Source organism: Sus scrofa, chromosome 11 (assembly GCF_000003025.6).
Source record: "Sus scrofa isolate TJ Tabasco breed Duroc chromosome 11, Sscrofa11.1, whole genome shotgun sequence".
Taxonomy (NCBI): Eukaryota; Metazoa; Chordata; class Mammalia; order Artiodactyla; family Suidae; genus Sus; species Sus scrofa.
The window spans coordinates 3,766,363-3,788,601 of record NC_010453.5 but is presented as its reverse complement, the minus strand read 5'-3'; the positions used below and the strand labels follow the sequence as shown (position 1 = coordinate 3,788,601).

The window sequence follows — 22,239 nt, the reverse complement described above, 5'->3', positions numbered from 1 at the left end:
TGGAAGAGGAGCACAGGGGCCTGGTTAGGGGGAGGGCACGCGGGGTGTAGAAGCAGCCGAGTGTCTGCACTCCGGCCTCCTGGCCTGGGAGGGGGTCCAGGGCCCAGACCCCGCCGAGTGGGCAGAGCTAGGGCAGCGCCGTGCTGACGATGCGATGCGCCGGGCAGGGCCCGGGGGCGGCCGGCGCTGCTTCCAGCCTGTGAGGCACAGACAGGGGGTCGCTGACCCGCAGGCCCCACTTTGCCACCACCAATCAGGGCAAAGGCAAGTTGCTCTGCACTGGGGATGCCCCTCAAAGCGGCAGGTCAGGGCGTGACGTATGACACTGCAGACATGCCAGGCAAACACAGGCTACAGGAAAGGCTGGTGAGGGGCGCCCTGTCCTGGGAACAGTCCAGTTTAAACGGGACGGACCGGGACTAGTGACAGACTACAGGGGCTTTAGTCGTGCGTGAACAAAGAGAAAGATCCCAAGATGAAGTCAAGAGGGATTTCCCCATTGGCCACATTAAAAGTGGCCACATTACAGAAAGACTGGTGTTTACAGTTGTCCCAGAGCCATCAAGGGGGCAGTGGGGCATGACCTGGGCACACGCAGCTCGTTTATTCCTGCCCATGGCCCCAGGAGGCAGGTGTTCTTCCCATTGCACAGGTGATGAGACTGAGGCACGAGGTGTCTCAGGATGTGCCCAAGGTGGTGAAGCCGGGGGCCAAGCCCTGGCAGGTGGGAGGCATGAGCATCCGTGAGCCCGGGGCGGGGGCCGTCCCTCCCAGCGGGCGCTTCCCACAGGAGGACACTTCTAAGACTCCCTCTCTGCTGACTGCCCCTTCTGGGTCAGGGGTTCAGGTGACACCTTCTCACCAAGCAGTGACACACTCAAAAGCCTGCCTCCCATCCACGTGTACTTACGACTTAGCACTGGTGCTGTCAGGTCCTCATACCCTTTAAAGGGAAGAAATGATGCCTAGGGTTCTGAATGATTTTACCCACTTCGTGTAAAAAGGAAGCTTCTGGACTAGCCACACTCACAAGATCGATGTGTACAAGTGTCCTCGTGGGGACGGGCCAGGCTGTAAACTGACTCTCCAGCCCGCGGGGACTGGCCTCCCAGCTGCTCCTGAGAGCATGCCTTCAGCCTGAGAGGACCCCAGGGCACAGGAGGGGCACCCCAGGAGGTGGGGCTTGTCTGCCAATGTGGCCTGGGAGCCCCTGCCGGCAGCTGGGGGCAGGGGGGCTGGTGGCCTTGGGAGTAAAGGCAGAGGAGAATAGAGAAGCCTCCTTGGCTCGCTGGTCTAGCTGCTCCCCTGCTTTTCTAGGGAGACCAAACCCCCAAACCATAGGGTCCCCCCACGGGGAAGCAGCCCCTCCAGCTGGTGTGGGGCAGCCAGGCTGCCGGATGGAGGCAGGTGGCTCCTGGGCCCCTGGGCCCCTGGGCGCAGGTGACCTGAGCTCCCTGGGAGCTGAAGGGGAGACGCCTCCTCTGGCCTCTGTGCTGCGGGTCGCCAGTGATGAGCAGAGGATGCGGAGACCTGGCTCCCTCCTGCGGGCCAGTCCCACCAGGTGCCCTCCGAGCAGTGTCGCTGCTGCCCGCCAGACCAGCTGCCTTTCCCGGGGGTGTTTCAGAGCCAATGCAGCAAATGGCACCGTCTCCCCTGGCGACCAGGCAGAGCTGCGTGGGTTGCCTGGACAGTGTTCGCCCCTGTCGCCTGCAGGGGACCTTTCTAGGCACTTCACAAACCTGATGTTTCTGTAGTGTCCTTGGATCCGACGTGCTTGGGATGGGACAACTAACTGTACCGCCTGGGGGACACTTCTCAGTGCCTAGAAGGGCCTCTGACCCCAGCTGCTGTGCGTGCACTTCCCCACGTGGGGCGGAGGTGACCGAGGGAGCGGACCCTCCCACGGCTCAGCTCTCATCGCAGCAGAGGCACGGGGCCCAGGGGCTGCCTGCTCTCCCTGCTGGGCTGTGACCCCACCATGGAACCAGGGCCTTTAAGCTGTTGGGCCGTCTTGGTTTCCTTTTCTGTAAAATGAACAGCCCGGACCAGGTGGGGCCCGGCTCTGCTCAGCTGCAACCCCCCACGTGGGCGCCGGGTCCTGGTAGGGGTGCCCAGGCTGCAGGGCGCTCCTGCATCAGCACCGATTCCCCCTCGGCTCCAGGCTGGGAAAGGAGGGGCCTGTCTTGACCCTGGGCCGGGACAGAACCACTGCTCCCCAGTCTTTCAGGCGTGGTTTTGGGGGGCGGGGCCGGGGCTGGCGGAGGGAAGGAACAAAGGGCACTCGCTGAGACGTGGAAGGAAACGTGGCCTGGGAACGGCCTTTCGGGAAGGTTCCTGAGCCCCTGGACGTGTCTCCGCCCTGTTCACACGGAGGGCACGCGGCCCGGGTTTTAGTTCAACTCCATCAGGCCCCACCTACGCGAAGCCAGCCTCCCTGGTTTCTGCTGCTGCTATTTGTGTCCCTGGCACCAGGGCCGATGGGCAGGGCCACTCAGCCACTCTGGGGTGGGAGGGGTCTCTAAGAGTCGTCAGAAGAGACGCACAGGGAAGCTTCGTGTCCCCCGGCCAGTCTCTCCTCGCCGGGTCAGTGGAGCAATCAGAGGTCCCCCAGTCGTGTCCACTGTGTTTCCAAAATGTGGAGCAGGAGGTTCCGAGCCTCAGCTGAGGTTAGTGGACTCTGAATTCCAGGATGAAAGGAGGGTGGCCTGCTGGGGTTGTCCTGCGGGCAGGGGTAGCTCTGTGACTCAGATAAACATCCTCCTGGCAGAAACCGGGCCTGGTAGGGTTAGCGCCCCACTGTAAGAAGTTTCCCCAGGACAGTGGGACCAGAGCCCACCAGCCTGCCTGCCAAAGATGCACCATCAGTTCAGCAGCTCCCGCCTGCTGGACCTTTCACTGCCCTCTGCATCCAAACGGGGACGCAGAGGAAGCCCCTGGCTCTTAGCATCTCCCGCCTTCCTGGCTTCAGGAAGTCCCGACAGCCAGAAAGGAGTGACGGCCCGGAGGAAGCACCCGAAGGACTTTCCCTGGCCGGCCTCCCATTGCTCTGCTTCCTGGGCGCTCAGCCACGGCCACGATGGGGGACAGAGGCAGGGAGGCGGATGGCAAGTGGGTTTCTTAGTGGTCTTGTCTTTTCCTGGCACGATAGCTGGTGAAGCACTTAAAATCATGTCTTTTTTTTATTATTTTGGGATGGAGCTTAGGTAGCATTCCTTTGAATCTGAACTTGGATCACATCTTAGGAAGGTAGCCACTTCCTGTCTGGGAAAAGACGGCTAAGGGCAGCAGAGATTGGGAAGACCGCGGGAACAGTAAGGAGATCAGCGCGCTTAGGAAACGCTGGGCTCGGTTACAGATTCTGCACGCGGGTGGCCCTGAGATGAGGGTTTTGCCTTCTGGTTTCCTGACGCCTGAGACAGCTGAGGAGCAAACCCAGGAGGGCCACGCGGAGGCCCCAGGGCACCTCTGGGTGTTTGGTGGCCTTCTCTGGTGGCCAGTGACAGAAACAGCCCCTGTTCTGTCCCGGCCTTACTCCTAGCTGCTGGATGCCTTTAAAATGTGTGATGGTAGCAGCTTTCTCATTTTTTATACTTGTTCATTGGAAACTTGTCTTTCAAAATATTGAGAGTTCAGAAAACGTTTTGTAGTTTTTTTTAAGCCCCTTTATGAGGCTCCCCCCGACGTTTTCACGCAACTGCTCTCAGTACGTCCCAGCAGGACGGGTGGGTGCCTGACTTGAATGTCCTCTAGTTTCCTTCTCTCGCTCTCCTGATCCTTCCCTGTCTACGCGGGGTGTCCTTCTCGAAGCCTCAGGGAGAGAAAGGAAAGTGGAAGAGATGGCACATGCATGCCCAGAGAGGGAGTGCTGGCTGGGGGCGGGGGGCAGAGGCCGCCCACACAAAGGGCACCTGCACGGGTGGCACCTTGTGCAGTGCAGCAGCTGGACTGGCAGGTAAGGCCACCAGCTCCTGTCCCTCTGGGCTCAGGTATGTTCCCAGGGACCCCTGCTTAGCAGAAACCAGGCCTGGCCTCCAGTTGCAGAGGTGGGGGCAGGGCACAGCCTTCCTGGAAAAGCACAGATTCCTCCCCCAGGGATTGTCATTGTTATTTTTGTTTTTTACTTTAGGGCCACACCCGGCATATGTAGGTTCCCAGGCTAGGGATCGAATAGGAGCTGTAGCTGCCAGTCTACACCACAGCCACAGCAATGCAGGATGCGAACCGCATCTGTGACCTACAGCACAGTTCACGGCAATGCCAGAGCCTTAATCCACTGAGTGAGGCCAGGGATAGAACCCACAACCTTATGGTTCCTAGTCAGGTTCCTTAACCACTGAGCCATGATGGGAACATGTTTTTTTCATGGTTGTAATGAATATTCCAATAGCACTGGGCTGACCTTGGGGGGAACCAGGTAAAAGTAGTACCACTTAAATCTTAGAATCCTGGTGGGGAGCTGACTCAAGATCTTCACTGCATCGGGATTTTAAGGATACGGATTGCGCCCTTCAGGCCTTGGACTGGGTTCGAGGCCAGCACCTACCTCCCAAGCTGTATTTGCTGCGGCCCCCCACGGAGGGCTCCTCCCTGTGAGCCCCGCCCCTCCCGGCTTGGCCCCGCCCGGGTCCCGCCCCTTGGCGGCCAGGCCCCGCCCCCGGGTACTCACGAGGCACCGACTGCTGGAAGGAGCCCGCCCGGAATAGGGTGGGTGGTGTCTTCCTGCTCAGCCTCTTCAGCAGCCGGTCTCGCTCGTTCATCCTGCGGGCAGATCACACACGGGGTCAGTGTCCGTCCTAGAGGACGGATGCCTCGCAAAGGGCTCCGTCTATGGCTTCGGGCGAAGCAAAACAGGCCTGGGCACAGCTGCTGCCCACGGAGAGCAGCATCGGGCTCCCAGCAGACGCCGCCCGGCCACTGCATGCCCTGCTCCCTCTCCCAAAGGCTGCTGAGCTGGCGGTCCACCCCCTTTAGATGCTCGCAGCCCGCCGGCCTCCAACCGAAGGGTCCCGCCCCGTGCCCTTTCGTGCCCGCCAAGCCCTCGGCTTCCCGGAGCGCCTGTCTTTCGGGCGACTGTCTGAAAAGCCTCCATCCCACCCGCAGCCGCCAGTAAACTGCGCCAGGCCGGGCCTCGCCCAGGTGCCCGGGACCGGCAGGAGACAAGTTTCTTTCTGCAGAACCTGATGCTTTTTTTTGAATCACAGTGAAAACGAAGGTGCGTTTTCTTTGCGAACCCAAGGACTAGGACTCCGGACACGATCGCCTCCGGGGCTGGCGGACCGCCCTGCTTTACGCCCACAAACGGAAGCGGGGCAGGCCGAGGCTCCAGCGTCGCCAGGTGGGCACAGCGCTTTGACTTCCTCCTGGTGGGGTGTCGCTGGGATTGCCCCAAGAGGCTGCGGGTGTGCTCCTTCACCGCTGGGAGCCTCACCCTCCAGGACCAGAGAATGGGGCTGTGTTCGAAGCTGGGGCCTTAAAGTGGTGATGACGTGAAAATGAGGTCACTGGGGTGACCCTAAGCCAACCTGGCTGGTGGCCTTGGGCGAGAGCAGATAGGAACCCTGAGAAAATACTTCTGCGGCTGCAGGCGCCCGGTGTGCGCTGCTTTGCCGTGGCAGCATCTGAGGCCCCAATCTGCCGCCTGTGGGACCTAGAGGGCTGGGAGTCGCTGCAGGGGCGGGGGTTGCGTGTGGACCGAAGCTCCCCCGGACCCTGTCCAGGCCTGAGCCCGAGGACGACTCTGTCCTGCCCTGGGCCCACTTCCCGGTCCCCCAGTGCCTGGCTGCTCCCAGTAGTCCTGGGAGCTGGCGTCACTGTGCACCTGGGTTTTCTGTCTTGGTTGGAAGGACGGTGTGGCCTCGTCACCACCTCGGGACGGTGGCTGAGGGCGCGTGAGAACGCCCCCTTCTCCAATCCCCACACGCTGCCTCTCCCTTTCCTCTTTTCTTCCAGGGGCCACTTAACCTCACTGCACTTTCTGAACAACTGCCCTCTCACAGAACTGGGCGGGAGGGCCGCTTTGAAACCAGCCATCCTGGTCGCTCACTGGGCGGCCGAGGACACAGGCCCTCAGCCTCACCACACACAGAGGTCACAGGACACGTGCGCTGGGCAGATGTCTCTACTTCCCCTGGGGAAAGGGGCTTGTGTTCTTTTTTTCTTTTTTAAATAGAGATGTTTCGAAACGCAGAAACCGGCACAGCGAATACCCGCCAACCCGCTGAGCTTCAGCCAGCGGGGGCACCATCCTTTGACCCCATGCTTCAGAGGGGCCCACTCCGTCCTGCGGCCCTTCCTCCCCCATGGTGAGGGGTCCATGGAGCCCAGGAGACAAGCCCACTGAGAGCCCACACCTGCCCCTCTCCCCCAGGCCTTGGAAGTCCCTGCCCGGTGACCCCCCCACCCCACGCTGGGATCCAAAGCCATCCTGATCCCCCAGCTCTGTCTCCCTAGAAGTAGATCTTGCAGCCAGGGTACCCACTCCGAGGCCTGTGGGGCGGCTGGAGGGTGGTTCCAGCACGGGCTGTGTGGATGCGGACGGCCACGCATATCCCTCTCGGTGCAGGGCTGCGGGGCCCAGAGACCCTGGCCTTGGGCACTGCAGGCTGCCGGCAGGTATGACACTTGAGGTCACAGTTATTCATTAGCTTGACGTACGACTTTCACACACTCGGACACGGCCTCCGCTGGTTACTCGTGGACCAAGCGCTGCCAAGGTCCCAGGTGTGGGATCCACTTCGGGTTTTACTAGAAGGCTCACCGAGTCCTCTTATGCTCTGTGCTGATGCTATTCTCCCTTGTACTACAGCACAGTTAGAACTCTTTCATTCCCACGTCATGCTTTTCTCGCTGATCTGTGTATTCACAGTGTATAATCATGTTTTAAAACTTGTCTAACTAGCATGACACCATCAAACTCCCAGAAGAGCGCACAGGGAAACATTCTCTGACATAAATCTTTCTTAGGTCAGTCTCCCAAGGCAATAGGAATAAAACAAAAATAAACACATGGGACCTAATCAAACTTACAAGCTTTTGCACAGCAAAGGAAACCCTAAACAAAATGCAAACACATCCTATGGAATAGGAGAAAGTATCTGCAAACGATGTGACCAGAAGGGCTTCACGTCCAAAATATACAAACAGCTTAGACGACGCAACAACAACAAAACAAACGACCCAGTTGAAAAATGGGCAGAAGACCTAATTAGACTTTTCTCCAAAAACACAGATGGCCAACAGACACATGAAAAGATGTTCAACGTCCTGAATTACTAGAAGACTGCAAATCAACACTACAACGAGGTACCACTTGAACTCTGGTCAGAATGGCCATCATTAGAGAGTCTACAAATAACACCTGCTGGAGAGGGTGCGGAGAAAAGGGAACCCTCCTGCACGGTTAGTGGGAATGTAAGTTAGTGCAACCACATGGAGAACAGTATGGAGGTTCCTCAGAAGATGGAAAAACAGAACTGCCATGTGATCCAGCGATCCCCTTGCTGGGCACATATCTGGACAAAACTGTAAGTCAGAAAGATACATGCACCCCTATGTTCACAGGCGCACTGTTCACAACAGCCAAGACATGGAAACAACCTAAATGGCCATCGATGGATGAATGGATTAAGAAAATGTGGTGTATACACACAATGGAATACTACTCAGCCATAAAAAAGGGCAAAATAATGCTATTTGCAGCAACACGGATGCAACTAGAGATTCTCAAAGTGAAGTCAGTCAGATGGAGAAAGACAAATACCATATGATACCACATATACGTGGAATATAAAATATGAAACAAATGACCATATCTGCAAAACAGATTCACAGCCCTGTGGTTGCCAAGGGGGAGGGGACACGGGGAGGCTGGGGTTGGCAGATGGGAGCTATCATGGATAGGCTGGGTGAACAGGAAGGTCCTACCGTATGGCACAGAAGACTATAGTCACTGTTCTGGAATAAACCGTAATGGAAAAGAGTAGTTTAAACAGAATATATGCAGAACCGAAGCACGTCGCTGTTCAGCAGAAAGTAACGCTGGAAACCAGTTACACTTCAGTGAAATCCGGTGTCTAAAGGTCTCGTTACGTTTCCAGTTTATCCTCCTCCTTTGCTCCCTCTTTTCTCCTGATTTTCTTTTGCATCATCTACTCACTCAGAGGACTGGGTCTCTGCAGATGAACCCACCTTTTCCTTCTGGATGCTTCTGTAATTCTCTCTTTCTCTGGTGTTGTGAAGCGTACAGCGTTTCCTATGACTTGGTGTAGATTTGTTTTTATATCCTGCTCAGATCTGGAAAGCTACAATACCTTGAACGTTTACTTTCACTTACGAAAAATACTTTGAATACTGCCTCTCCCCAACTCTGTTGTTTTTTTTCTTGTTCAGGAGCTTCTACTATACATGCATCTTCCACATCTTAAAACCTCCTCCTGTTTTCTACTTCCTTTCTCCCTTTGGCTGTATCTACATTATTATTTAGCTGACCAGCCTCAAAAAAGTAAAAGTAGAGTTACCACATGTTCTAGCCACCCCACTCCTGGGCATAAACCCAGGCAAAAGTATAATTCGAAAAGATACATGCCCCTCTCTGTTCATAGCAGCACTATTCACAGTAGCCGAGATATGGAAACAACCTAAGTGTCCATTGATGGACGGATAAAGATGTAGTGTGTACACACACACAGGAACATTACTTGGCCATGAAAAAGCAAAACAATGCCATTTGCAGCAACACAGACCTAAAGATGATCATATTAAGTCAGAAAGACAAATACCATATATGATATCCCTTATATGTGGAATCTATAATAGAACCAGAAGTTTGCACTGTGGCACAGCGGCTTAATGATGCAGCTTATTTCTGTGGGCGTGCTGGTTTGATCCCGGCACAGTGGGTTAAGGATTCAGTGCTGCTGCAGGTGTGGCCAGGGATTTGATCCCTGGCTTGGGAACTTCATATGCCATGTGTGCTGCCAGAAAAGAAAAAAAAAAATGACCAAATGAGCTTATCTACAAAACACTCCGACTCACAGACATAGAGAATAGACCTGTGCTTGCCAAGGTGGGGTTGGGGGAGGAAGCACCGGGCGTTTGGATCAGCAGAGGCGAACACAGAGGATGGATGAGGTGCTACCATACAGCACAGGGAACCCACTTGATGGCCTGTGACGAACCGTCCTGGAAAAGAGCAGGAACAAGAGCACACACACCTCCCGCACTTTTCTGTACAACAGAAGCTAACACACTGTAAGGCAACTCTATATCCGTGAAATCAGCTGACCAGCGTGTTTCGTTTTAAATTCCCACCCTGTGCCGTCTCCGAACATCTTCCTTCTCTTCTGCATGCACCTGCTGGCACACACTACGCTACTCTTACTGTTTGATTTCCATGTCCGCAGACTTTCCTTGCATCTCCAGTTCCTGGGCAGCTGATACATAAACAGTCAACACCTCTCTTCCTGGGCTCATCTACTGTGTGCTCTCTATGGACTCTCTCTCCAGAGTTACTTTCCTTCTGCCTCTGCCAGGGCCCTATTTTTATATTACTACCTTAGTTCCTATAGCACGGGGAATAGTCTAAAATTGGACTTCGTACATAAGGTGTATGAGGTGTATGCCAGTTTCTGGTGGGTGATTCTTCCATCCATTTCCCTGGGCACATACAATTTTTCTAGCTTCAGTTTCACCAAAATAGCAGCCCTACAAAACCTGTGGCCTTATGAACAGGGTTGTGTTCCATCTCACATGGGACTGAGGTTTTATCTCCTTTCAGCAATGCCTGCACCTGCACTGCCACCCCACCCCAGCCTTTCCTGGGGCCTGAATCCCATGCAGCCCCCCTTACCCTGCTGGCCTGGATGTCTCTCCGTGACGGTACCGAGGCTTCCTCGAGTTTCTTTTGAACCTGATGATGCACTGAGAGTCTTTCTTTTGTTCACTTTTCACCCGGCATTTCTGCGCATGTGGAAAAGTCCCCACGAGTCAGCTTCATCTACCTCGCTGCGTCTGTCTGGACTCCATGAATAATTTATGTTTCCCTGTGACCCAGTTATTAGAAAACACGACAGCTCCAGAACAAGACCACAGAACTGTTCTTCCCCAGGCTTGCTATTTTTAGAAACCACCTTTTCTGCAGACTTTTAAGACAGCAGTGGATTGGACAAAGCTTTGGGTGATGAAAAGGGTATCAGAGCTTTTAAACGCACTCCACTGGAGGCATGTGAGGCACAAAGACCACTGGGTGCGAACATTATTAAAATCTCTCCTCCACAGTAAAATGGTGGAGAAGCTCAAGAGAGAAAGGGGTGATGACAATGTTTTATAATTTATAGCACTCCATTGTCTAGACATGGTCTGAAAGCCATCTGCTCACAAAGACGTAGGAAAAAAAGCTGAAGAAAAGACAACCAAATAGCTACCTTGGCTAATTCTGGTTAATGAGAAGAAGAGAATACAAATTAGCACAGGGAAGAACAATGGAGACCTATGAGATTTTGGTTTTAAAAAAGAGAACTCTTGACAAAACACTAGCAAGCCAAATGCAGCAGTAGAATAAAAAGATTACACACCATAACCAAATGGGATGTACCCCAGGAATGCAAGGGTAGTTAAACATACAAAAATCAAACAACCAGTATACTCCAGTAATTGGAGGAAAAGCATCAATGATCATCTATATTAAAATCATTTGACAAAATCCAATGCTCTTTTGGAGTTCCCACTGTGGCTCAGTGGTGAATGAACCTGACTAGCACCCGTGAGGGGTTGGATTCGACCTCTGGCCCCCTGCTCAGTGGGGTAAGGATCCAGCATTGCTGTGAGCTGTGGTGTAGGTCGCCGACATGGCTCGAAGCCCATGCTGCTGTGGCCGTGGTGGAGGCCGGCAGCTGCAGCTCCGATTTGACCCCTAGCTTGGGAACCTCCATATGCCGTGGGTGCAGCCCTAAAAAAAAAAAAAAAAAAAAAACCAAAAAAAAATCCAATGCTCTTTTATAATAAAAATACACAGCAAACTAAGACAAGAAAGGAAATTCTTCCACATAACAAAGAGCATTTATGAAAACCCCACAGCTGACGTCACCCTCAGTGGTGAGAACTGAAAGCTCTCTCTCTCTGATCAGGAACAAGACAAGGATGCCTGCCTTTACCACTTTACTCAACGGATTTACTGGAAGTTCTAACCAAAGCGATTAGGCAAAATCCCAAGTCTTTTTTTGCAGAAATGAAAAAAAAACTTGTCCTAAAATTCATATGGCATCACAAGGGACTACAAAGTGCCAAAATACTCTTGAAAAAAGAACAACAAATCAAAACAACCATGAGATACCACCTCACACCACTCAGAATGGCCATCATTAATAAATCCACAAATAACAAGTGCTGGAGGGGCTGTGGAGAAAAGGGAACCCTCCTGCACTGCTGGTGGGAATGTAAACTGGTACAGCCACTATGGAGAACAGTTTGGAGATACCTTAGAAAACTATACATAGAACTTCCATACGACCCCGCAATCCCACTCTTGGGCATATATCCGGACGAAACTCTACTTAAAAGAGACACATGCACCCGCATGTTCATTGCAGCACTGTTTACAATAGCCAGGACGTGGAAACAACCCAAATGTCCATCGACAGATGATTGGATTCGGAAGATGTGGTATATATACACAATGGAATACTACTCAGCCATAAAAAAGAATGACATAATGCCATTTGCAGCAACATGGATGGAACTAGAGAATCTCATCCTGAGTGAAATGAGCCAGAAAGACAAAGACAAATACCATATGATATCACTTATAACTGGAATCTAATATCCAGCACAAATGAACATCTCCTCCGAAAAGAAAATCATGGACTTGGAGAAGAGACTTGGGGCTTCCTGATGGGAGGGGGAGGGAGTGGGAGGGATCGGGAGCTTGGGCTTATCAGACACAACTTAGAGTAGATTTACAAGGAGATCCTGCTGAATAGCATTGAGAACTTTGTCTAGATACTCATGTTGCAACAGAAGAAAGGGTGGGGGAAAAATGTAATTGTAATGTACACATGTAAGAATAACTTGATCCCCTTGCTGTACAGTGGGAAAAAAATAAATTATAAAAAAATAAAATAAAATATTGAAGTTAGAATGAAAAAAAAAAAAGAAAAAAGAACAACAAAATTATGAGACTCATACTTCCTGATTTCAAGACTTCATATAAATCTACAGTAATAAAAATAAGGTGGCACTGACAGAAGGCTCGGCATATAAATCAGTGTAGTGAAGAGCCTGGCGATGAACCGACACATCTGTGGTCAGCTGACGTTTGGCTCCAACGCCAAGACCATTCATGAGGACAGAACAGTCCGCTGAGCGCATGGGCCTGGGGTCACTGGATTTTCACCTGCCAAAGAATGAGGTGGCCCCTTACCTGTAATCATACATAACAAGTAGCTCAGAATGTATCAGAGACCTCGATATCAGAGCCCAAACTGTATCAACCTGTATGACCTTGGATTTGACCTTGTTTCTCAGACATGACACCCAAAGCACAGGCAACCAATGCAAAAACAGATCAATTGCACTTCATCAAAATTAAAAACTTTTGGGGAGTTCCTGTTGTGGCTCAGCAGTAATGAGTCCAACGAGCACCCATGAGGATGCGGGTTTGATTCCTGGCCTCCCTCACTAATCAAGGATTGGGCGTGGCTGTGGCGCAGGCTGGCGGCTGGAGCTCCGATTTGACCCTTATCCTGGGAACCTTCATATGCCGAGGGCAAGGCCAAAAAAAAAAAAGACCAAAAAAGAAATTCAAAAATTTTAGAAATCAAAAGACCTTACCCACAGTAGAAAAAATAAATAATGCTTTCCAAAAAAACAAAACAAAACAAAACAAAACATACTACCCAGAAAGTGAGAAGACAACCACAAATGAACGTATTTGTAAGTCCTCTGTCTGGTGAAGGTCTAGCATCCAGACTGTATCAATAGTCCCAACAACTCAACAGCAAACAGACAGACAAACCACATCAAAAACAGACAAAGGATTTGAAGAGACCTTCTCTGAAGAAGAAACACGATGGCCGGCAGGCACATGAAAAGGTATTCAGTGTCCTTAAACAGGAGGAAAATGCAAATCACATTCACAAAGAGACAGCACTTACCTGGCTGGACAGCGGTGAGTAAAACAGCAAGAGACAGAAGCCAGTGTCGAGAGGACGCGGAGGAACTGGAACGCGGCCACACTGGCGGGGGCCCGTAAGGCGGTGTCTTCAGTAAGTGCAACAAGAACGACTGTCTCGGAGTTCCCGTGGTGGCGCAGCGGAAATGAACCAAACTAGGAACCACGAGGTTGTGGGTTCGATCCCTTGCCTTTTCAGTGGGTTAAGGATCTGGCGTGGCTGTGGCTGTGGCCAGGAGCTCTGATTGGACTCCTCGCCTGGGAACCTCCATATGCAGTGGATGCAGCCCTCAAAAGACAAAAAAAAAAAAAAAGAATGACCGTCTCATCCAGCAGTTCCACTCCTGACTTACAGCCAAAAGAAGTGAGAATGGACTCGGACACGTATACTCCGGTATCTGCAGGAGCATTATTCACAGGAGACAAAAAATGAAACCAGACGTCCATCAGCCGAACGGAGACACACGCGTGGACTATCGTACGGGGGGTGGTATTCGGGCACGAAAGGAACAAAGCACTGATCCTGCACAACGTGGGAAGACGCTGAAAACCTCCCGCAGGTGAAAGCAGCCGAAACCGAGCGGCTGCGTCTTGCAGGGTTGCAGTTACATGCAGTGTCCAGAACGGGCAGGTATCAGAGACAGGAGAGCAGTGGGCACTGGGGCCTGGAGGGCAGGCGGTGGGGAGGGAGGAGAGGGGGCCTGCTTATAGCACCCCAGATGTCTGCGGGAGGATGGGACGAGGCAGCGGCGAGGGCTGTGCGATACCGTGAGAGTACTCAATACCTCTGAATGAGACGCCTTACAGAGGTGACTCTTACACACAGAACAGATAAACAACGGGTCCCACTGCACAGCACGAGGATAAAATGGGCAAGAACAGAGAGAGAAACGCATGCACCTGAACCGCGTTGCTGCAGAGCAGCAATGAACCCAGCACCGTAAACCAACTGTACGTCCACTGAAGAATTAAAATGTATAAACTAGTCTTAAAAGGGGGGGGAGGGTAGATCTCATCCTTCATAAATTTTGCAATTTAAAAAACATTGTGAAAAACCAAAAGGAGAGGGAATGGGTCCCGAATGCAGGTCAAGTCCCTCCCGCCACCTGATGGTTGGTAATGATGTCATCTTCGCAGCGGCAGGGACGCGGGAGTTAGGCGCTTCCTTGATCTCTTTCCGTCCTGGCTGAGGCAGCGATGCGGATGCTGCCTGAGCTCCATCCCCAGATATGAAGGGTGCAGGTGCAGGTACCAGGACTTCCAGAGGCACCTGCACGCTTGCTGCCTGTCCTGTAATTGCGGTGAAAGCCCAGCTCAGGCGACTCGTCAGAGGCAGGCTCTGCGAAGAAGCTGGCGCATCCTAGGAGCAACGGCTCGCTCCTGTCCGAGGGAGCAGAGAGCTGGTGCGCATTCTTTGGGGGAATAATACTCTTTCACGTGCACATTTCTCTCGGGAGGCTGTCCCTGCTAAAATCACCCGCGCGTAACTGGCAAATAGCAGGATGTGAGACTGTAGCAAATAATTACAAATCTGTTTTCTAGGGCTTGTCAGTGGTTACAGGTGGTAGGAATTGCAGCTGACACCATAAAGCAGCCAAAAAGTAATAAGTGTTTTTAGAAACTTATTTTTAAATGCCTTGCAGGACTGCCTTCAAAACATAAAGCTGCTACATTTCGCAAGATAAAAGCTCGCAGCAAAGCTCCCTTTCCTCAGGTGAGGCCAAGCCTCTACCGAGCTATGGCACCGCTGAAATTCTAACCTGCTTTTAATGACCCCGGGGACAAGGTTTCATGGCCTCAACTGGTAACTTACTTTACCTCATTAGAGTCTGAACATGAGGAGAGGAGAAACTCGGGGCTTGAGCCTCGTCCAGACCCACCCAGGCCTCTGAAGGACAAAAAACCTCACCTTAGTTGAATACACTTAGGTCACGGGGGAGACAGCAAGAGTAACACACAGTAGGAGAGGTTTTCCAGCCTAAGGTTCCGACGAGAAAGGAGCTCCACCCTGGAGACGAGGCGCCCTTTGTAGACTCTATTAGATGGTCGTCAGTTATTCTCCTCTTCTGCCCACCTGTGCACATCCTGCATTTAATTTTTTAAAAAATTTTAATTGTCTTTTTTTTCTTTTTAGGGCTGCACCTGCAGCATAGGGAAGTTTCCAGGCTAGGGGTTGAATGGGAGCTGCGGCTGCCGGCCGACACCACAGCCACGGCCACGCCAGAGCCAAGCCACATCTGTGACCTACGCCAAGGCTTGTGGCAATGCCGGATCCTTACCCCACGGAGCGAGGCCAAGGATCAAACCTGCATCCTCACGGACACTATGGCGAGTTCTTAACCCACTGTGCCACAATGGGAACTCCACAGCCCGCATTTTAGAAGCTGATTTTCACCCAGGCAGTGTTTATGCTCTTCCTCTAGCGTGTGGATCTGATGCTGAAAACACCACCCAAGACACAGCCACTCCCTTGCAAAGCCGCAGCCTCTGAGGTAGTCCCGCCGTGTAGACAGATACCGAGGAACAAGGGGATGCATGCCACTGCGGCGATTACACGCCCCAGCAGTGACACCAGAGAGGAGGGAGCAACTCAGAGAAAGTTCGAGAAGGCTCCAAGACGGTGTGGCATCGAGTCTGTATCTTGACCAAGGGGCCACTCCCTGCCGGCCACGCAGATGGAGCCACGTCGGAGGGTGACGTGTCGCGGGGAGACGGTGGTCCAGGTGTCAATGTGAGACTCTGAGTGGCCTCTGAGACACCGGGGAGGCCACGCACGTGGAGATTCCCAGAAACGCTAACGTGGTTCTGTGTGTTCACCTAGAATGTTCGTCCCCAGGGACCGGGCCCTATACCTTCTCTGCCTTAGTCACCGTGCCCGCCAGGCTGGACACAGACGTGGTTACACGTCACTGCACGGCCCTCTACAGTGCTGGGTCACGTGCGACTCACTGTCTTACTCCTGTGTGTCGCCATCACTGGATCCTGCATCGTGTGTCCCCACTGCCCAGCACTGAGCTCAGGACAGTAGCCGAGGACATCCCGGCTGAATGCAGAAATCCTCCTCTAAAATGGGAGAACAGAGTCCGCATCCCGACTCCCTCCCAGAGGAGGAAAGCCCCCTCCAAGTTGCGGACAATACTCTGCGCAAAGGCAAAGTCACCTCCGAGGGCCTTGCAGAGACGGGACACCGCGTGTCGCTAAGGATGCAGACTGCGGGCCTCAGCTGGAGGCGGGTCTGGCTGAGGCTAGGATCGCGTAGCTGCTGGCTGCTAGTTCCTGTTTCTTGTTCAGCTTTACTCCTGCCTCACTGGCTCCCTTCAGTTACCACCCCACTGGCAGACACACGCCTTCTGGTGAAGGGCTTCCCAGGCGACCTGCGCAGTAGCCCAGGTACCTCGTGCACACGCCTGTGTTCTGGGCCAGGCCGCTTGTCCCCAGACAGATCCCACCTATGTGAGGCTGCAGAGCTGCTCCTTCCCCTTCAAATTCATGGCCTGCGCTGTCCTTTCACCTGGAAAGGGTAAATGGGCAAAAATGGCTTCTTCCAAAAATGAGTATGGCTGGTACCATATCGTACCTACTTTTAAAAGGTTTCAAAAAATCCTGTCTGGAGAGACTTTGGTTTCCAGGAAGACGGGGGTGATGTGTTTTCTCCATTCTTCCTGTTAAATCCAACTGACAACCCTGGGCCTCGCATGTCAAACCAATATAAGATGACGCTGCAAGGGTGGAGGGAAAAGGAACAGCAGCTAGGAAGGAATCTTGGACCAGGAGACACCCGAGTTTTCCAGACTTGGAGCCGAAGGGCCTGGCAACTCAGAAGTGCCCACGGATGTGGCCAGAGAAGCCCAGGAAGAGCTTTTCTTTAGGAGCAGGAAAGTGGCAGCTTTGCCCGGCAAAAATCTCTTAGACCAGAATCAGTCTACTCCAGCCAAACACCCCCGAGACACTGTGGCTCCGCTCCCATCCGTGCTGGCCAAGACCACGTGGGGAGCCCAGACTCCACCCCGATGAGCTGCCACAAGGGGCCCCAGAGCCCCTACTGGGGCGGTGACACTCGAGGCCAAGGAGGGATCTGGGATTTTAATTCCTGCCAGTCTCTGGCGCCCGGTGGTGTCAGGAGAGACGTCGGGAGAAGCCTAAGGAGAGTGGACATCAGGAAAGAAAAGAGAACAAGGCAAAGCAAAAACATGGGTAAACACCCTTTCCTTGCAGAGTCTCCAAATTATGTTTGACAAGTTGAAGCAAAAATGCCCTGCTGATTTGGCTCTAAGTATGCAGGAAGAAAAAATATTTAAGAAAATTGTGTTACAAATGTCAGTGGGTAAAGAGATATAAAAAGAGGTAAGGTTTCTGTACTTCATTCAAGTTGGTAAAATGACACCAGCAGTAGACTAATTAGTTACGTGTACGTAACACCAACGCCTAGAACAACCAGTGTAAAAGCTATCCTGTGAGACACGCTAAAAAATACAACACATGAATCCAAACGGAAATCCTAAAAAATGTTCACATAACCCACAAGGAGGAGGAAAACAGAGAAATGAAAAAGAGAACGAACAGAAAACAAATGATAAAATGGTCAACTTACGCGCCAACATATTCATACTACATTAACTATAGAAGCTCTAAGGGACTCTCACCACTACTCTTCAACATAGTTTTGGAAGTCCTAGCCACAGCAATTAGACAAACAAAGGAAATAAAAGGCATCCATATAGGAAGAGAAGAGATCAAACTGTCACTGTATGCAGATGACATGATACTATACATAGAAAACCCTAAGGACTCAACCCCAAAACTCCTTGAACTGATTAATAAATTCAGCAAAGTGGCAGGATATAAGATTAACATTCAGAAGTCAGTTGCATTTCTGTATACCAGCAATGAAACATTAGAAAAGGAATACAAAAATACGATACCTTTTAAAATTGTACCTCACAAAATCAAATACCTCGGAATACACCTGACCAAAGAGGTAAAGGACCTATATGCCGAGAACTATAAAACTTTAATCAAAGAAATCAAAGAAGATGTAAAGAAATGGAAAGATATTCCATGTTCCTGGATTGGAAAAATCAATATTGTGAAAATGGCCATACTACCCAAAGCAATCTACAGATTCAATGCAATCCCTATCAAATTACCCATGACATTTTTCACAGAACTAGAACAAACAATACAAACATTTATATGGAACCACAAAAGACCCAGAATCGCCAAAGCAATCCTGAGAAACAAAAACCAAGCAGGAGGCATAACTCTCCCAGACTTCAAGAAATACTACAAAGCCACAGTCATCAAAACAGTGTGGTACTGATATCAAAACAGACAGACAGACCAATGGAACAGAACAGAGAATCCGGAAATAAACCCTGACACCTATGGTCAATTAATCTTTGACAAGGGAGGCAAGAACATAAAATGGGAAAAGGAAAGTCTATTGAGCAAGCATTGCTGGGAAACCTGGACAGCTGCATGCAAAGCAATGAAACTAGAACACACCCTCACACCATGCACAAAAATAAACTCCAAATGGCTGAAAGACTTAAATATACGACAGGACACCATCAAACTCCTAGAAGAAAACATAGGCAAAACACTCTCTGACATCAACATCATGAATATTTTCTCAGGTCAGTCTCCCAAAGCAATAGAAACTAGAGCAAAAATAAACCCATGGGACCTCATCAAACTGAAAAGCTTTTGCACAGCAAAGGAAACCCAAAAGAAAACAAAAAGACAACTTACAGAATGGGAGAAAATAGTTTCAAATGATGCAACTGACAAGGGCTTAATCTCTAGAATATATAAACAACTTATACAACCCAACAGCAAAAAAACCAATCAATCAATGGAAAAATGGGCAAAAGACCTGAATAGACATTTCTCCAAAGAAGATATACAGATGGCCAACAAACACATGAAAAAATGCTCAACATCGCTGATTATAAGAGAAATGCAAATCAAAACTACCATGAGATACCACCTCACACCAGTCAGAATGGCCATCATTAATAAATCCACAAATAACAAGTGCTGGAGGGGCTGTGGAGAAAAGGGAACCCTCCTGCACTGCTGGTGGGAATGTAAACTGGTACAGCCACTATGGAGAACAGTTTGGAGATACCTTAGAAATCTATACATAGAACTTCCATATGACCCTGCAATCCCACTCTTGGGCATCTATCCGGACAAAACTCTACTTAAAAGAGACACATGCACCCGCATGTTCATTGCAGCACTATTCACAATAGCCAGGACGTGGAAACAACCCAAATGTCCATCGACAGATGATTGGATTCGTAAGATGTGGTCTATATACACAATGGAATACTACTCAGCCATAAAAAAGGATGACATAATGCCATTTGCAGCAACATGGATGGAACTAGAGAATCTCATCCTGAGTGAAATGAGCCAGAAAGACAAAGACGAATACCATATGATATCACTTATAACTGGAATCTAATATCCAGCACAAATGAACATCTCCTCAGAAAAGAAAATCATGGACTTGGAGAAGAGACTTGTGGTTGCCTGATGGGAGGGGGAGGGAGTGGGAGGGATCGGGAGCTTGGGCTTATCAGACACAACCTAGAATAGATTTACAAGGAGATCCTGCTGAATAGCATTGAGAACTCTGTCTAGATACTCATGTCGCAACAGAAGAAAGGGTGGGGGAAAAATTGTAACTGCAATGTATACATCTAAGGATAACCTGACCCCCTTGCTGTACAGTGGAAAAAAAAATATATATATATATATAAAAAGGCCTTATCTTTGGGCCCTCTCAAAAAAAAATAAATAATGTGGACTAAAACAAAACAAAACAAAAAAAATAAAAAAAAAAATAAAAGCTCTAAGGGTACCAATGAAAAGACACAGACTGGCAGAGAAGATGGCAAAACATGACCCAATGATGTGACACGCTGTCTACCAGAAACACTTCAAATATAACGATACAGGAAGACAGAAAATAAAGGGATAGACAAAGGTATCACGTGAATATTGACAGAAAGCAGGAGGAACTGTGTTACTATCAGAGAAAGTGAGGAGACTTCAGAGCAAAGAAAATTACCAGAGACAGTGACAAACACTGTGTAATGACGAAAAAGTCCATCCACTCAGAACACAGAGCAACCCCAAACGCCTGTGCATCAAGCAGCAGAGCCGCAAAATGTGTGAAGCCAACACTGACAGAAGTGGACAGAGGAGACACAGACAATTCGCAATTATTACTGTCCTTTCTCAGCAACAGACACTAAAACAGACAAAATAACGGAAAACCACACCGATCATGTCAGCGGATGCAAATTAAAGCCACACTATATGGCATCTATCTCATAATGGGTAACAGGAAAAAGCACAGTGACACCACCAAATGCTGGCAGGATGCAGAAAAACCGGATCGCTCGCACGTCGCTGGTTGAAGTATAAAATGGTTTGGCCACTAGCTCCTTAAAAACACCAAACATATCCCATCCTTGTGAGTACACCAACACCACTGAATTCCCATTTTAAAACAATGAAGTTTATGCACTTCAATTGTATCTCAAAAAAAAAAAAAAAAAAAGATCAGATAAGCCTGGGCGAATGTGTAGCCCACACTGCCCATCCACAGAGGAGTTCAATAAATGGTTGTTATTAAAAATAAAACAAACAGAACACCTAACTATGCAACTGCTACAAACCCAGCAGTTACACCCCTGGACATTTATCCCAGAGGAATGAAGACTTAGGAAAAATGCGCCCAGTAGAGCTTAGGAAGACTTGAATTAAGGGTGGACCCGCGTAGTATTTTCTTTTAAAGTAGCAAACGTTCTCGTAGGCCCGCTCGGCTGCCAATGAGTTACCGCAAGAGGAACTTCTCTCCCACCGCTCTCTCTGCCCAGCACCCCTTCCAGTGCCCGCGGGGTGTCATCAGCCTCCAGACAAATGCCTCATCTGCTGAAGTCACTGAAGGAAGACCAGCTTCTCTTCCACCAGCCTCCTGAGCACCAGTTAGGGCTACCGAGGGACTGCGGTGCCGGCACAGCTGTCCGTCCTCCGGTGTCTGCAGGCAGGTGATGGGTGGGGACGGAAGGCTCCTGGGGAAGCACAGCGGATGTGGGGCCAGCCTCCCCTGCCTCCCTGCGGATGGGTGGGGAGCCCATACACTCCTGGGGGGAAGAATGGCCCTACAGTCCCGTAGCCTCAGCCTGGGGGGTGTGTTTGGGATTTCAGGCCTCAGGCAAGTCACTCCACGTTCAGCCCAGCCCCTGCAGGGGGCCGGAGGACCTCAAGAAATTGGTTACTAAACAACCGCCCTGGACCCTTGGCCTTGAGCTCCCCCCCCCCACCGGAGTCCATCACCAGCGGAGTGGGTTTGGAGTGGGAGCTGACATTCCATTTTTCAGAATTCCGTCTGCAAACAGAGCTGTGCTTCCCACGGCCAACAGCGGGGCTGAATACCTGGAAACGTCTCCTGCAAATCGTCCGCCTCATCCAGAAAACATTGAACCCACACTCCTCAGCCAAAGGTGGCAGGAAACAGCGGGCGGTCGGCTCGGCCAGGAGAAGCCCGCACCTGTGCGGTCACCTTCCCCTGAGGCCACACCTGCACAGACGATAAGAGGAAGGGGCTGCACCGCAGGGGGCCTCCTATTTTAGGTTGATTGTTGAGCCCAAAGGGAAAGAGAAAGGGAGACCTGGCCTTCAGCTGTCTGGTGTCATTTGAAGGCTGTCCACATGGAGACCCTGGCCGCAGGGGGTGCAACCCCAGCTCCACCTGGCAGGTGGCCAGGGTGCATCCAGGCCGTGCGTCAAGCCTGCTCTGAGCCTCGGCTTTAAAGAAGTGTCTTCAAGGGAGTTCCTGTCGTGGCACAGCCGAAACGAATCCGACTAGGAACCATGAGGTTGCGGGTTCGATCCCTGGCCTCCCTCAGTGGGTTAAGGATGCAGCGTTGCCGTGAGCTGTGGTGTAGGTCGCAGACGCGGCTCGGATCCTGAGTGGCTGTGGCTGTGGTGTAGGCCGGCAGCTGTAGCTCTGATTAGACCCCTAGCCTGGGAACTTCCATATGCTGTGGGTGCGG

At 51.1% G+C, this 22,239-nt stretch overlaps 1 protein-coding gene across 15 annotated transcripts in view; it reads right to left on the bottom strand.

Moving 5' to 3' along the window:
• Positions 1 to 22,239, bottom strand: part of LOC100523747 (phospholipid-transporting ATPase IB) — a 516,487-nt gene that overhangs the window by 5,280 nt on the left and 488,968 nt on the right. For 14 of the 15 annotated variants that reach the window (XM_021065485.1, XM_021065478.1, XM_021065484.1 and 11 more), the window contains one exon: positions 4,667 to 4,758. In XM_021065485.1, coding sequence (XP_020921144.1) covers positions 4,667 to 4,758 — 92 coding nt within the window. Of the gene's footprint in view, positions 1 to 11; positions 3,809 to 4,666; positions 4,759 to 22,239 lie in introns of those variants that run through there. The other variant, XM_021065476.1, reaches the window with a different exon arrangement.